The sequence below is a fragment of the Equus quagga genome, chromosome 5, assembly GCF_021613505.1.
Source record: "Equus quagga isolate Etosha38 chromosome 5, UCLA_HA_Equagga_1.0, whole genome shotgun sequence".
NCBI lineage: Eukaryota > Metazoa > Chordata > Mammalia > Perissodactyla > Equidae > Equus > Equus quagga.
In genome coordinates, this window is record NC_060271.1 from 92796188 (window position 1) to 92811874 (window position 15687).

Below are 15687 nucleotides of genomic sequence, written 5' to 3' on the forward strand. Positions count from 1 at the left end.
ATCACATAATTATGTTTATGAATGTTAGTCCTATTTTTATGAAAAATCTCTAAACAGAAAGCTAAATAAAAGCCTGTTTGCTTCTCCATTCTCCTTTTGTTGATTAATACAAGTTTTAGGGAAGTGTGTAAATATATTTGAATGAATTAAACAGGTAATATTTCTTGTAAATCAATAACCAGTTCTAATCTTTTAAAGAATACTGCCATTAGAGAGATCTGACCACTATTACAATATGTTAATTGTATAATAATTTAAAAATAGAAGTGTTAAACGTTGCCATGTATATATAATAACTAAATCTCAACTTTCTTTTAGATTTCCAGAGATGAAGCTGTTAACAAGATAAGATTAGATACAGAGGAACAGCTAAAAGGTAAATTTTTTTTTAATTTAAAAACATCTTTAAAGGAAATAATAGATGTTTAAATTTTAGTTGTGTGATTTGGAAGAAATCAGTTATTCTCATTGCTCCTTAGTTTTATCTTCAGTAAATTTGCAATAATGACATGTCCCAAAGTTAGTGTTAACTTAACTTCTAAGAATGTGGTCAGCACCGCACATGACAGAGTGGGCACCAGTAAATGTTGAATGTGAAATATTCCTAATCTAGATCAGACACTTAGACTCTAACATGAATATCTTTGTATCCTGTCATTTGAAAACCTGAAATATATTCTTTAAAATTCTTAAGTTCTTAATCTGTGAAATTGAAAAACTAGTAATATCTAGTTCATGGGGAGTAAATCATTTACATCTGTGTCTGGCATATAGCAAGTGTTCAATAAACATTAACCGTTATCATTGTTATTGATATTATGTGGAATTGTGAAGTTTAGATTTTAGAGAATTTCGCTCTCTAGAAATTATTAAGCAAAGGATTTTATTGTATAATATCAATCACACACAAACTGAATGTCTACCAAGCATGACATATAGTTCTTGTTAATTTTTCTGCTAATGGACGAATATCCTCTCACCTGAGTATCCTGTTTTAAGATAAAAACTCTCCTGTTAGCATTGCTATTTAAGGCCATTACTTGTAACTGCCGTTGAAAGAGGTTAGTCTGTTTTCACTATATTTCATCCTGTTAAGCATGAGAAGTTGTATAACACCTGTTGCCTTATTTAAAAAGGAAAGTGATTTTGTGTTTATATCATACATAGTAGAATATCTTCATTTTTTTTTTTTAAAGATTGGCACCTGAGCTAACAACTATTGCCAATCTTGTTTTTTCGGTTTTTGGGTTTTTTTTTCCTGCTTTTTCTCCCCAAATCCCCTCAGTACATAGTTGTATATTTTAGTCGTGGGTCCTTCTAGTCGTGGCATGTGGGACGCCGCCTCAGTGTGGCCTGACGAGGGTTGCCATGTCCGCGCCTGGGATCTGAACTGGTGAAACTCTGGGCCACTGAAGCACAGCGCTCGAACTTAACCACTCAGCCACAGGGCCGGCCCCCATAGGATAATATTTTAAATGTTTTGTTACTAATTATTTTCCTCTCCAAGTGAACCCAGTTAAAGCATAAAAGTTCATGTCGAAGTATAATATTTAAAATTATTCTTGCCTGATGAAGATACAATACTTAATATATCTCTCTGTGGCCATTTCTAATGTTCTGATTACTTTAAAGTTATATTTAATAAACCAAATGCTTGAGAGAACAGTGCTGAAAAACTTGGCATAAATCAACTGATAAAGTAAAGTAGCTTAAAATTTTTAAAAGCATAAGCTTAGGCAGACAGATCTGTATTCAGATCACAGCTGTGTCAGTTACTGCATGTGTGAGCTCAGGCAATTTATTCCACCTCTTAGGCCTATTTTTTCTTCTGTAGAATGGGGATAATAATAGATATTATTATATCTAATAATAGAATTTATTTCATAAGTTGTTGTAAAGATTAAAGGCATTAAAAAAGAAACACGTACCTGGGTCATGAAGGAACCTGATAAATGTTAACTAAAAAAACAGTCGTTAGAGATTTGTAATATATAAAGAAAATTATTCCTCTATTTGCAGACTAAGATAAAAGTTCCTAAAGCAAAGAGTGAAGGTGATTACTCTTTAAAAGTATCACTTAGAGCTTTTCTTAATATGGTTAGCTGAATTTCTCCAGGTAACATACAATAGAGAGCTGATTTCAAGGAATTATTTGTTCTGGTAGAAAGCAAACTAAGTTCCAATAACAATACATTGGAGGTGTAATACTTGTGTCTCTCCTACTTGAGGAACATTTTTGATTTATCTGCTTTGTTTGCCTGAGGACTTAATGTTCAGAGTCAGCTCCCTTGGTTTACTTCCATAGTTAATTCATTTGATACTGTGAACTTAAGAGAAATTGTATCTTCCAAAAAAACAAAACCTTTGTTTGGGTTTGTCTTTCTTCTATAGAAAAATTTCCAGAGGTTGATCCATATGAAATAATAGAATCCTTCAACGTTGTCTCGAAGGAGGTTTTTAGAAGTATTATTTTGAATGAATACAAAAGGTAAATGTATCCTTTTTTGATGGAATTGAAGTGTGTGCTTTCTTTGTTAGGTTGCCTTGAAAGTGGCAACTTGCTCAAACTAAGGAACTGGGTTTTTTCACATGAGAAGAGTGTGTGGATTTTGTGGATGTGTTTGTCGCTCTGTGGGCCTCATGTGTAGAGCAGTGCTTCCCAACCCTGACTGCACATCAGAATTACCTGCAGAGCTTTTTAACAATACAGGTATATGGGTCACAAACCCTGAGATTCTGATTCAGTGGGACTTAGGGTGGGGCCCGGGCCCAGGTATGTGTATTATTTTTTAAAGTTCTTAAAGTTCTACAGGTGATTATGATTTGCAACTGGGGTTGAGAACTTCCTGGTAGGGATAAAAAGATAATATGTGATTTTTCTGATTTCCAACACTGCTTTACATGCTTATTTCCTTTATTACTATAGGTGTGATGGTCGAGATTTAACTTCACTTAGGAACATAAATTGTGAGGTAGATATGTTTAAAATTCTTCATGGATCAGCATTATTTCAAAGGGGACAAACACAGGTAAGATATATAAAAAGCTACAATTGTTTGCTGATTCAGGATTGCTTGATTAGATCTAACAGAAGTACACTATGTAGACGCTATAGGTTTTTATCATATAGAATGTATTATCTATTCAGATTAATATCTGATTTTTAACAGCTTTTTTGAGATACGATTGCTGTACAGAAACTGCACATATTTAAAGTGTATGTTTAATAAGTTTTCACATGTATATAATTGGGAAACTGTCACCACAGTCAAGATAATGAACATACCAAACACCCCCAAAAGTTTCCTTGTGCCTCTCTATAATCCCTTCCTCCTGCTCCCCTCCCTTTCCTCAGCCAACTACAGATCAGCTTTTGTCACTATAAATTGCTTTGCATTTTCCAGAATTATCTGGTATTTTTATTGTATTTTTCTTTTAACCTTAGGTGCGGAAAATTGAGTCATTCATACTCCTGAGTTTATGGCATATTGTCATTGTTGGTCTATTCAGGGTCTTCATTTGTTTTCTCCATGTAGCCTGTACCTCAGTCCTGTTCTTTTCCCTTAAATAGGCACCCATTCTCTTCTATTTAACATATATCTGTATCCATTGTTTTGTGTATGGTATTATGCTTATACCTCTTTCTTTTTCTTATGTTAATTGCTACTTTAATTTTGTCAACTAATGGGTACAAAATGGTATGTCTTTGCTTTCATTTGTATTTCCCTGATTACAAGTGAGGCTGAGCATCTCTTTATATAATAGCCAGTCAACATGGTCACTGTATAAAACCATACGCTCAGGTCTGTACACCTCCAGGGCACTCTTTTCATACAGTCCCTGGAGTTGAACAATGTGATGGCCCTGGTTCATGTTTGCTCTTTTGTAAATGATCTGTTCATATCCTTTGGCCAATTTTTTTTCTTTTTTTAATATGATTTACTGTCTTTCCTACTATTTTTCAGTTATTTCTGTGTTTTAAATATCAATCCTTTTCTGTAACCAGAATTTGTATGTATCATCTCCCTCTCCATCATATGCCTTTTAACTTTGCTTGTGGTAGTCTACAATATGATGGAGTGAGCTTGAAATCTTTAGTTTTGATGTAGTTAATCCTTCCCTTTTTTACTTTTATGGTTTGTATTTTTAAAGTCTTATTTAAGAAATCCTTTCTTACCCCAAAGTCAAAAAATTATGCACATACTTTTTCTATTAACTTTCTATTTTAGCTATCAAATTTAGACCATTCATCTATCTTAGAGCTTATTCCTATACCCAGTGTGAGATGGAAACCTCCAGAGTGAGCCAATTTTACAACATTATTTAGTAATAATTCATTTTTCCCATTGATTTGTAATGTCACCTTACCATATTCAAAGTTTATAAATACTTTTTTTAACTATATTCTCTTGTATTGTTCTGTAAGTTTCCTGGGCCAGTGTGAAACTGTTTTAATTATTATGGATTTGGGGTATGTCTTAATATCTGAGAAGCAAATCCTCCCTTTTTTATTCTCCCCCCGACTCCCAAAATTGTCTTAGCTATTGTGGTACATTTGTTCTTTCATTTGAATTTTAGTATTCTATCAAGTTATGAAAACATATCTCTCTAGGATTTAGATTGGTATTGTACTGAATTTATGGATTAATTTGAGAGAGAAATGATATTTTTACAGTTTAATTAGTCTTTACAATGACTATAGTCTATCTCACCTTTGATTCAGGTTTTCTTTTATGCCTTTTAATAAAGTTTTCAAAGTGACTCCATTAAGATATTCTGCATACTTTTGTTAGCCACTCTGATAATCTCTGCCTTTTAACTGGAGTGTTTAGTCCATTAATGTTCAATTTAATTATTGATGTGATTTGAATTTAGGTCTGTCATTTTATTATTTGTTTTTGCTTCCTCTGTTTTTTGTTTTTCTATTCTTTCTGCCTTCTTTTTGGATTTATTGAATATTTTTTTAGAATTCCATTTAAAGTTGTTTATTTGCTTTTTAGCTATACCTCTACAGTATTTTCCAGTGGTTACTATAAAGAATATAGTATACATCCTTAACTGTTCATGGTCTTTTTGGAGTTAATTTTGTACTACTTCACCTAAAATGAGGAAAGTTTGCAATCATTTAGGTCCATTTGCCCCTCCTTCCATCCTCTATGCTGTAGTTGTCTTATGAGTTACATCCACATTGTTATAAACGCCACAAGGAAATGTTATAACTTTTATTTTCAAGAATCACCTATATTGTAAAGAGGAGGAAAAAGACTGTCTTTTATTTTGACCTGCATCATTTCTCATGCTTTTTTTCCTTCCTGAATATCCAAGTTTCCATCTAGTATTATTTCCCTTCCATCTGACAAGACTTCTTTTAGTATTGTCCTATGGGTCTTCGGACAACAAATTCTTATTTTTCATTTATCTGAAATGTCTTTATTTTGCCTTTACATACAAAAAATCTTTTTGCTAAATATAGATTCTGGGTCAATGCTTTTTTTCTTTCAGCACTTAAAGATGGTTCCACTGCTTTTTTTCTCCAATGTTTCTGATGCAAAATCAGGACTCATTCAAATCATTGTTCCTTGCATGTTATTTATTGTTTTTGTCTGGGTGTTTTCAAGATTTTCTCTGTCTTTAATTTTCAGCAGTATGGCTATGAAAAGTGTGGTTTTCTTTGTATTTATCCTGCTAAGGGTTTCCTGAGCTTGAACCCATAATTTTGTGTCTTTCATTTAACTTGAGAAATTTCAGCCAGTTTCTTGAAGTACTTTTTCTACCTCATTCTCTCTTTTCTGTCCATCTGTGATTGCAAGTACATATTTTAGTCCTTTTGATATTGTCCCACAGGTGTTGAAACTCTTTTCCTTCCTCCTGCCCCTCCGTTTATTCTTTAGATTGGGCAGTTTGCATTAATCCATCTTCATGTTCACCGACTCTTGTCATCTCCTTTCTATTATAAGATAATGTATTTTTCAGTTCTAGAATTTCCATTGGTTCTTTTTTATGTCCTTGAATATAACAGTTATTGAAAATCTTTGTCTGGGGCCGGCCCAGTGGCAAAGCAGTTAAGTGCGCACATTCCGCTTCAGCGGCCCGGGGTTCACCAGTTCGGATCCCGGGTGTGGACATGACACTGCTTGGCAAGCCATGCTGTGGTAGGTGTCCCACATATAAAAAGTACAGGAAGATGGGCACAGATGTTAGCTCAGGGCCAGCCTTCTTCAGCAAAAGAGGAGGATTGGCAGATGTTAGCTCAGGGCTAGTCTTCCTCAAAAAAAAGAAAAGAAAATCTTTGCCTGTTAATCCAACATCTGAATCAGCTTAGGGTCAATCTCTAATCATTGTCTTTTCTCTTGAGAATGGGCACCATGTCCTGTTTTTTTGTAGGTTGCCTCCTGAACATTGTGACTAATACATTGTAGCGTCTCTGGGTTATGTTATATCTCTCCAAAGAAGATTGATTTTTTCTTAAAATTTTAAGCAGACAATTTTATTGGCTCAATGTTTACTGAGGCTTCCTTTATGGTCAGGTTTTATAAATATTCCTTCCTCTTCCTGTCCTCTGCCCCTAGTACTCCTAGTATAGTGCTTTACATTTGCAGTCTATGTGTTGTAGTCTGTGATACGTAGTTTACTTTTGGATTATTGTTATTGAGGTTTACATATAACCTTATAGAACGAACAAATGTTTATTGTATTAAGTACCATGGCAAGCTTTGTATAGACTGTACTTATTCCATTTCTTTAAGAGCTAATTTGGTTCTTCAAATATTTTTAGTGTTCATCTTTGTTGTTAGTAAATTAAAGTCTGAGGAATTCTTTTTCTTCTTTTTTAGGTGCTTTGTACCGTTACATTTGATTCATTAGAATCCAGTATTAAGTCAGACCGAATAATAACAGCTATAAAGTAAGTTATTTTTGGTTATGATGTTCTAGTATCTAATTGAAGCTCATATGGTATATTATTATTCATTACTTTTCAAACTTGTATCTCTGTATTTCATTTTTCTGTTTAAATAATAGTAATTTCAAGGGGTTTTTTTTTTGCTATGTTGTCTTCTAACTCATTGGTTGGAACAAATATTGGTAAAGCATTTAATTCTTTTTTTTGTAGAAGGTTTTTTGTTGTTGTTGTTGGGAAAGATTTGCCGTAAGCTAACGTTTGTTACCAATCTTCTCTCCTTTTTTTTTTTTCCCTCTCCCCAGAGCCTCAGTACATACTTGTATATTCTAGTTGTTGTAAGTGCTTCTAGTTCTTCTTTGTGAGCCTCTGCCACAGCATGGCTACTAACACACAAGTCATGTAATTCCATGCCTGGGAACTGAACCTGGGCTGCTGAAGGGGAGAGCACTGAACTTTAACTACTAGGCCATCAGGGGTGACTCCATTTAATTCTTTATATGACTATATTTAGCTCTGTCTCCAGAACCATTCCTCAGGCCAGATTTCCTGGGTAATCTTAAATGGATAGGTTTTTCTACTGTAAACAAGAGAGCAAATAAATAAGCAAGAGTCCCAGTTGCTAAAAAGAATCTGGAAGCTGTTAGTAAATGAAAAAACTTTGTCTAATCCCAAGCCACATTTGAATTTGTGTTAAAAAATACTTAGCTGTCCTCCTCTGTTCCTAAAAAGTCAGCAGTAAAATCATGTTGATCAATTTTAGATGATGAGAATCTGTATTACAATCCCCACCAAACATTACTGCATCAGAGTCCCGGGACTCACAGCCACAGTTCATTCTTTCCGCAGTGCCTAAGAGTGTTGCTTCCCTTTCCCTGGTTAAGGATCTTGGAAGACCACAGGACCTCTGCCTCCCTCTTCCTACAGCCAACTGATGAGGATAATCGCTAGTATCTTCAGGATAGCATCACTAATTGTTTTTGATGTATCAGATAAAATTGACAATGCAGCTGTGTGTATAAGGCTGGACTGCTCATCATAATCAAAATGCTCTTTGGGGTAGCTCTTATCCTTTGTCTGTATTTTTAATTCCCATCTGGGCCAAAATTTAGTTGCCCTGCCCTTCTTCAGTTTGACTCCTTTCTCTTCTAGGAGGCAACACAGCTTCATAAGAAAGAGCACTGGGCTTGGCTAGGGCACTTCTTTATGTTCTAGTCTTAGGACTGTAACCTATGTAAGTGAGGGGGCACATGTCACTCAGCCATGCTGGTCTTTGGTTTCCTCATTTTGTAAAGTGTGGGTAATGCGCTAATGATCCCTATCCTCCTCTCTAGCTCCCCAAATCTATGATTCCTTTAGTCATCTGAAGGAGTCTAGTTTTTAGATTTCTTTTCCCAAGGCTGCAGTTTATGGTTATGCAGATTCAGCCCTAGCCCAAGACTTTCTAAATCCTCTGCACAGAGAGGTGCCTTTTGTAATCTCACCAAAAGGGGACACTGTTTGTGCTAAGACCCTTCATGTGCCTGTCTTTTCGTCAGTTAATGATAATCAGGTTTCCTGCTTCAGGAAAGGAATTGTTTCTTCTCATCCTTATCTTCCCCATTGTTCTAGATATAGTCACAAGAGTTCTGTTTTCAAACCCTGAGAAGATCTTTGCCTGTTAGATCTCCTGATTGCTCTCAGCTATATCATTTCAGTTACTGATCTTCATTTCACATGTTGACTGGGAGAAAGATCATAACTCTGAGATTTAATGTGTTTGTAACATTTAGGATTCTGACAGTTATTAATGCTTAAAAAATATGTATCTACTGTCTTAATATTCAAATCTGGATATTCAAGTGCTTGTATTTGAAGCAAAGTTGTTTTCCTAAATCTGTATAGAATTCATTCATAAGCCCTAGAAAAAATACTGTCTCTGACATCCTTCTGATTCTCCTGGTTTTCAATTTCAGACCAACTCTCTTTAATACCCCATTGTTTTTTAAAATCCCTTTAAATCTTTTTTGGTTGTTTACTGAAATAAATTTGTATCTGTATGTTTTTAATATTATGCTTTTTGTTTGTAGTGGATTAAATGATAAAAACTTTATGCTGCACTATGAGGTAAGGTGAATTTTTTCCCCCAACGTTTTATTATGAAAAATTTCCAGGATACAGCAAAGTTGAAAGAACTTTACAGTGAATACCCATATACCCACTACCTAGGTTCTACCATTAACATTTTACTATGCTAGTTTTGTCATATATCTGTTAAGGTAGATTTGCAGGCTGTCTATTGCATACAGAAGGGATTTAGAGACAAAAGTAGTAGCTTTCCAATCAGCAACTTCCTGTTCTGAGCCATACATAAGAAGTTAAAATATAGTGGACAATATTGTTTTAGTCAAGAAAGAGTTTTATCTGTTTACATGTGTGTCAAACAAAAGTGGGGCTTTTCAAATACCTCAACTGGGAAATCACCTTCTCCCTTTAGTTCATTGAAATGTTCATATTTTTACTCAGTTGATTAGTGGTAAAAGTACTGAGGTATTTAGTGTCAGCTTACTTTATCTGAAATCATTATATATAATTGAGTTTGTGATTGACTTTATTCACAACTAATCATAAAGGACCAGACACAACATATAATACTTTAATTTTAGTATTTGAAGCATCCACACTGGAAGGCTAGGGTAAAACAGCAAGTTGCTTCACCTTTGAGTGACCATTGTTCGCTGCCGAGAATCTTAAACTTAACATCTCAATTTTGTTGAACTTGCTATAATTATGGAGAACATTTCATGGAATATTCTAGAGAATATCCAGAAACCTGGAGATTTTCATAGGTCTTGAGTCCCTTATAAATATCCTGTTCTGGATATACCCAGAAGTCAGAGAGGAACTGTAACTAAGTAAAGTTCATCCTTTGTCATAAACTGAAAAGCACATGGCAGTCTTTAAAAAGGGTAGCTATGGAAAACGCAGCTCTAGCTGATTATTGGGGGGAAAGGTGGAGGAGACGGCAGGAGAAGGATATGGGCTGTTACTGCCATTATCATTACCTTTTTTTAAACATTTTTAATGTAAAATAAAATACAGATATTGAAAACTATATAAAACAAAGGATGGTTTAATGAGTTTTTATAAGGCAGACAGCCTTGCACCACCCAAGTCAGAATAGAAGGTTGCTAGTCACCCCAGAAGCTCCTCTGTGTTTTTCTTCCCAGTCTCAACACCCTTCTTCCCCTAAAAGTAACTACGCTCCTAAGTTTTATAGTAATCACTTTCTTGCACTTCTGAAGGTGTACATCCCTAGATACTATAGTCTTGTCCATTTTTAAAAATCTATTATTTCTTTAAGTCTGTCTTAATCTACAGGTTTCTCTTCCATCACATTCTTTTCTTTACAGTCTCTCTATTGAAGCTCCAGGTCCGTTTGACCTGTAGAGTTCCCCCATAGTCTGGGTGCTGCTTATTGCACACTCATGATGCAGCTCAACATATTTCTCTGTCCTTCTGTCTCCTGCAAATGGAGCACTAGATCCAGAGGCTTGATCAGATTCAGTTCCATCACTCCTTTCAAAAATTATTTTGTTAAACTGGAATTCCAGATTTTTAAGGGAAATTTCCCAATTTTTTAAATGAGCGCAACTAATTCATATTTCTTTAAGAGAACATATTGGTCACATAAAACAGTTTGCAACCTCTGGCTAAAGTAAAAGCCTGATTGGAAGACATCTCTGTTTCCTCAGTGTGCATTTCTTTTTAAATATGTGTATATTTTTTCTTATTACAAAAATATAGTATTTTGTTATTGTTAATAATTTAAACATTATAAAAATTTATAATGTAAATCCACATAACTATCCACTTCCACCCTGATTCACCTACACACTAAAAATAGCTACTTTTAGCAATCTGGTCTATATTTTAGATGTCCAGACATTTTTTGTATATATATGAATGTACTTTTTTTTTTTTTTTTAACAAAAATGGGATTCTCTGGTTTTGTAACTTTTATTATTTTGGTAATATATCTTGGATATTTTTCCATGTCAGTTGTATATATGTGTGTGTGTTTTTGTTTTTTTTTTAAGTTTCCTCCTTACGCAACAAATGAAATTGGCAAAGTCACTGGTGTAAACAGAAGAGAACTTGGGCATGGTGAGTACAAATCTGTAAACCTATATGGTATTCTTACAGAGACTTAGTACATTTTTTGCTTATTATTTTCTATTCTAATTTAGGTGCTCTTGCCGAGAAAGCTTTGTATCCTGTTATTCCCAAAGATTTTCCTTTCACCATAAGAGTCACATCTGAAGTCCTAGAGTCAAATGGTATGGTATTGAAATGCTTTTCCTAGTCAAAAAGACCAAACTCCCTGTTATATATTCTTAACTTTTCATAAGCAATGTTACATTGTTTATTACTACAGTGCCCAAGCCTACTGCAAGAGAAAAATGTGTTTAATCATATACTTGTTTGAATCTCTGTTCTTAGCTAATGAATTGTTTTGAAAGCAATATAAAACAAATATTTCTCTTTACATATCTGTTATAATAGATCCAGTTTGGGTTATTTCTTTATTTTTACACACATACCATAGAACAAGCCCAGCCTGGAGAGAAGAAGGGCCAAAATAGAGTGATCCATTAGGCAGGTGACACCTGTCAGATGTCACAGATATAAGCAGACACCACAGAGAGGCTAGGCTAAAAGGTCAAATTTAAATATAACATCAGTCCTCAGGTCAAGGCAAGGTATGGTCATTAAAGGCAGAAAGAGTACAGAGTTCTCAAAAATGTAGCAGACACAGATCAGATGGTCATAGATACTTAAAAAAAAAAAAATACCAGAGTAAGCTCAGAATTTAAACTAGACTTTCTGTTCTCTACTGGGTGTGACTAGGCTATAGCTTATGGCCTAAGGAGAGAGCCAGAGCTCTGTATCTTTAACTGCCTTCTGATTAAGCAACAAAAAAGGCATGCTGGTTCTTCTGGGAGGTTTCTTAGAATCATAATCTCTAGCAGTGCTGTCCAATAGAACTTTCTGTGATGGTGGAAGTTCTCGATCTCTATGCTGGCTAGTTAGGGGACTGAATTTATTTCAATTAATTTAAATTTAGTAGCCATATGTGGCTAATGGCTGTCATATTGGACCATGCAGCTCTGTATTTTGTGGTTTAGGAGAGATTGCCTTAAGTGCTTTTAAAAAGAAAGACGGAAAAAATATTGAATATTTATATTACAATTGAATATTTGTAAGGAAATAATCAATAGTAACAATTTTCTACATTTTTTTTTTTGAGGAAGATTAGTCCTGAGCTAACTACTGTCAGTCCTCCTCTTTTTGCTGACGAAGACTGGCCCTGAGCTAACATCCATGCCCATCTTCCTCTATTTTATATGTGGTACGCCTACCACAGCATGGCATGCCAAGTGGTGCCACGTCCGCACCCAGGATCCGAACCGGCAAACCCCGGGCCACTGAGAAGCAGAACGTGTGCACTTAACCACTGTGCCACCGGGCCGGCCCCAATTTTCTACACTTTAAAAAATCAGAATATTATAAAACAAGGTTTTTTTTTCTTTCTATAGGATCATCTTCTATGGCATCTGCATGTGGCGGAAGTTTAGCATTAATGGATGCAGGTAAAAGACTTATGTCTCAAAACTACTAATGCTTTATATATACTTGATTAGTATAAAATACAAGATTTCTTTAAAACTGGGTTTTAGTAAGACTTGGAGAAGCCAGATTACAGATTACCAAACCAGGCCAGAAGCAAGATAGCTACAAACTGCAGCTTCAACTATAAAGGTATTTGCTGGAATTCTTATTTTTGGCTAAAAGCAGTAGAATAAAATTATTTACTAGCCTTGGTTACCCGGTGAGCTTTCTCACCTTCCAAAAGGTGGCGAGATCCACAATTGATTCCATTCACCAAGGAAGTTTGGATTAGCAAGCAGAAGTATTAAGACCCAGGAAAGTAACCATGTAATATTCCAGTTGATTTATGCAAGCCATAAGAAGAACAATGCCCCTCAAAGAAGTATACACAGAATTTTAGAAAGGAAGACTGCAAGTAGTTCAGGATAATCTCTGGGTCTGAAACACCAAAAGGGAAAGTCAGTATGTTAAGGAGCTCTGAAAACAATTTCTGTCAAACAGTCACCAATGCTGCTATTCAAGAAGAAAGAGAAAAGGAACCTACAGGCACTCAAGAGGCCATTCAAGGAGTTCCCTATAAATTTACACATTACAGTACAGGTATGGAAATACAGAAAGGACAACATAAGCAAAGATGAAATAAAAGAATGGTGGGAATGTATAAAAACATTATCCAGAAAGATTAAAACTTAAGCCAAAGCAAAAAAAGCCAAAGGCGATTAAAGGCACTTTCTAGTTGTGTTCAGTGGAAGGAAAACATAATCTGATATTTAAGGTACCTGGTAAAATAGTATTCCTTTATTCGCCTTCATGCATTCTTTCAACAAATCTTTATGCCCCCTCTGTGCCAAGTACTGATCTAAGCTCTTGCGATGCAAGTGAATAAAAATGAAGCTCTTGGGACACAAGTGAACAAAACAAAGTCCCTGTCCTCATGGAGCTTGCATTCATTAGTCTTCCAAGCTCACACTGGAAAACAGAACAAATCCTGAGAAAGGTGAACTGAAAGATAAAATTAAAGGAGATCATAAGAGAGTCTTTAACTGCTTTAAAGGAAGTCAGATCTCTTGATCTAGACAAAATCCGTCCTAAGTAATGATGAGAACTTCAGAATGAGATAACTGAAGTATTTGAGAAATCACAGAAACTAGCATACCAAGGACATAAGAAATTCTTACTTTTGAAAGATAGGTATTTTCTGTAAAGTATAACCCAGTGAACTTGACAGTGACCCTTGGCAAGACTCTTAAATAGATTATAAAAAGAATGGTTTATAAGTATTTTAGAAGAACGGAAGGGGCTGTGGATAGAAGGAAGCAGAAGGGACTCAAAATAAGTCATGCCGTAGTAAACTCATTTTTGTTTTTGAAAATATTACTAGGTTTGAAGTGGACAAGGAGGATGCTGTTAATGTAGTATATCTAGAGTTAAGCTTGGCAGTTTATGATCCTTGTGTAAATGATGCAGAAATTGAGACTGTGTGATAGGCACACCAATCATATCTGCTTGTAGGACGAGTACAGGGGATTGGTTAATCTGATCGGTAGGTAGGAGAGGGGTCTCACGTGGAATACTAGAAATGCTTCATCCTAAACCCTGTCCCTTTCAATGTTTTTGTTACTGAGTTGACTGAGAACATGGGCCTGCCAATATAAAGGAGTGGGTGACTGATATGTTAAATGATAACTTTAATCTCTAAAAAAATCTTAACAGGATAAAAAATACATGAAGCCAAATATAAAAAAATTAAATTTGACAATGTCAAGTCCTGTGGGAAAAGCCAATAAACATATGCAATTCAATTCAAATACATGAGTGCTTGCCATGCCCTATGTCAGGCACTGTCCTATATCCAGGGATACAAATGGTACCCTTTTTTTAAAAGGTTACATGTGCAAAAACAAAGATACTAACAGATCAGAGAGCGAATACAAATACGTACAAGGCACAAATAGGTACGATATGGGTGAAGAAGCAGGTTGAAGGTAATTGGCTTTATAGAGAGCTACATTTCATCTGGTTTTAAAGGTTGAGTAGTTGTTGACCATGCAGATTAGGATCAGGGACTGTATTTCGTGTGAAAGGAATAGCATGTGCAAAGTTATGAAGCAGTATAGTAGTGTGTTTCTGAAATGTATTCGAAAGAAATGATTAAGTAATAAACTGGGACCAGATTTTTTTTTTAAAGATTGGCACCTGAGCTAACAACTGTTGCCAGTCTTTTTTTTTTCTTTTTCTGCTTTTTCTCCCCAAATCCCCTCAGTGCATACCTGTATATTTCAGTTGTGGGTCCTTCTAGTTGTGCCATGTGGGACGCTGCCTCAGCATGGCCCGACAAGTCGTTCCATGCCTGCGCCCAGGATCCAAACCAGCGAAACCCTGGGCCGCTGCAGGGGAGCATGCAAACTTAACCACTTGGCCACAGGGCCAACCCCTGGGACCAGATTTTAAAGGTCATTATTATGCTAAGGAGTTTGAACTTAGAGCTAGTATTTTCCAACTCAATATTCCATGAAATAGTGTTCCACAGAATGTTGATTATTGTATGGAAAAAAGTATGTGTTCTTAAAGTACATTTCAGTAAGGTTAGGCAGATTTATTTAATATGGGTTAAATAGACCTTAATATGCTAATATGAATACTGAATCTCTAGGAAAAGTATGTGTATATTTCTGAAACTTTTTTGATCACAGAACATGTATAAAAATTTCCTGAAAGCAGATAATGGGGAATTTGAAGGATTTTATGTAGAAGAGTCACATGATTTGAATCTGCCTCCTTTTTTTTGTTGAAGTGGTTTTTCCCAGCTTAGATGAAGCACTAGGGGATAGAATGGGAGAGAAGAGGAGCTGGGGGAGAGACTAAAATCTGGGAAACCAGACAGGGAGACTTTGCCAGGGCAAGAAATAATGTGGACTTGGACTAAAGGAGTGGCAATAGATATTTCAACATCTGGGGGAAAGGACAACTTTCCAAAAAGACTGAAGGTAGACTAATCAGATCTTTGTGACTTGATGGGATATAGGAAATGAAGAAAGAAGTGTTGATTCTGGCATGAGTGTCTTAGTTGCTTTCAACCAAAATAGGGAATGCAGGAGAAAAAGGATTTATTAGGGGTGATTAAATTTTGAATATAT

At 35.4% G+C, this 15687-nt stretch overlaps 1 protein-coding gene and 1 long non-coding RNA gene across 4 annotated transcripts in view; one reads left to right on the plus strand and one right to left on the minus strand.

Annotated features, from left to right (window-relative positions):
• The window catches only part of LOC124239300 (uncharacterized), a 143610-nt gene that overhangs the window by 95198 nt on the left and 32725 nt on the right, over positions 1–15687 (minus strand). The gene's annotated exons all lie outside the window — the stretch shown is intronic.
• Positions 1–15687, plus strand: part of PNPT1 (polyribonucleotide nucleotidyltransferase 1) — a 44884-nt gene that overhangs the window by 18307 nt on the left and 10890 nt on the right. For both annotated transcript variants that reach the window (XM_046660954.1, XM_046660955.1), the window contains exons 11-18: positions 319–376; positions 2392–2488; positions 2927–3029; positions 6834–6904; positions 8968–9004; positions 10978–11044; positions 11128–11217; positions 12478–12531. In XM_046660954.1, the coding sequence (XP_046516910.1) occupies positions 319–376; positions 2392–2488; positions 2927–3029; positions 6834–6904; positions 8968–9004; positions 10978–11044; positions 11128–11217; positions 12478–12531 (577 nt within the window). The remainder of the gene's footprint in view (positions 1–318; positions 377–2391; positions 2489–2926; positions 3030–6833; positions 6905–8967; positions 9005–10977; positions 11045–11127; positions 11218–12477; positions 12532–15687) is intronic.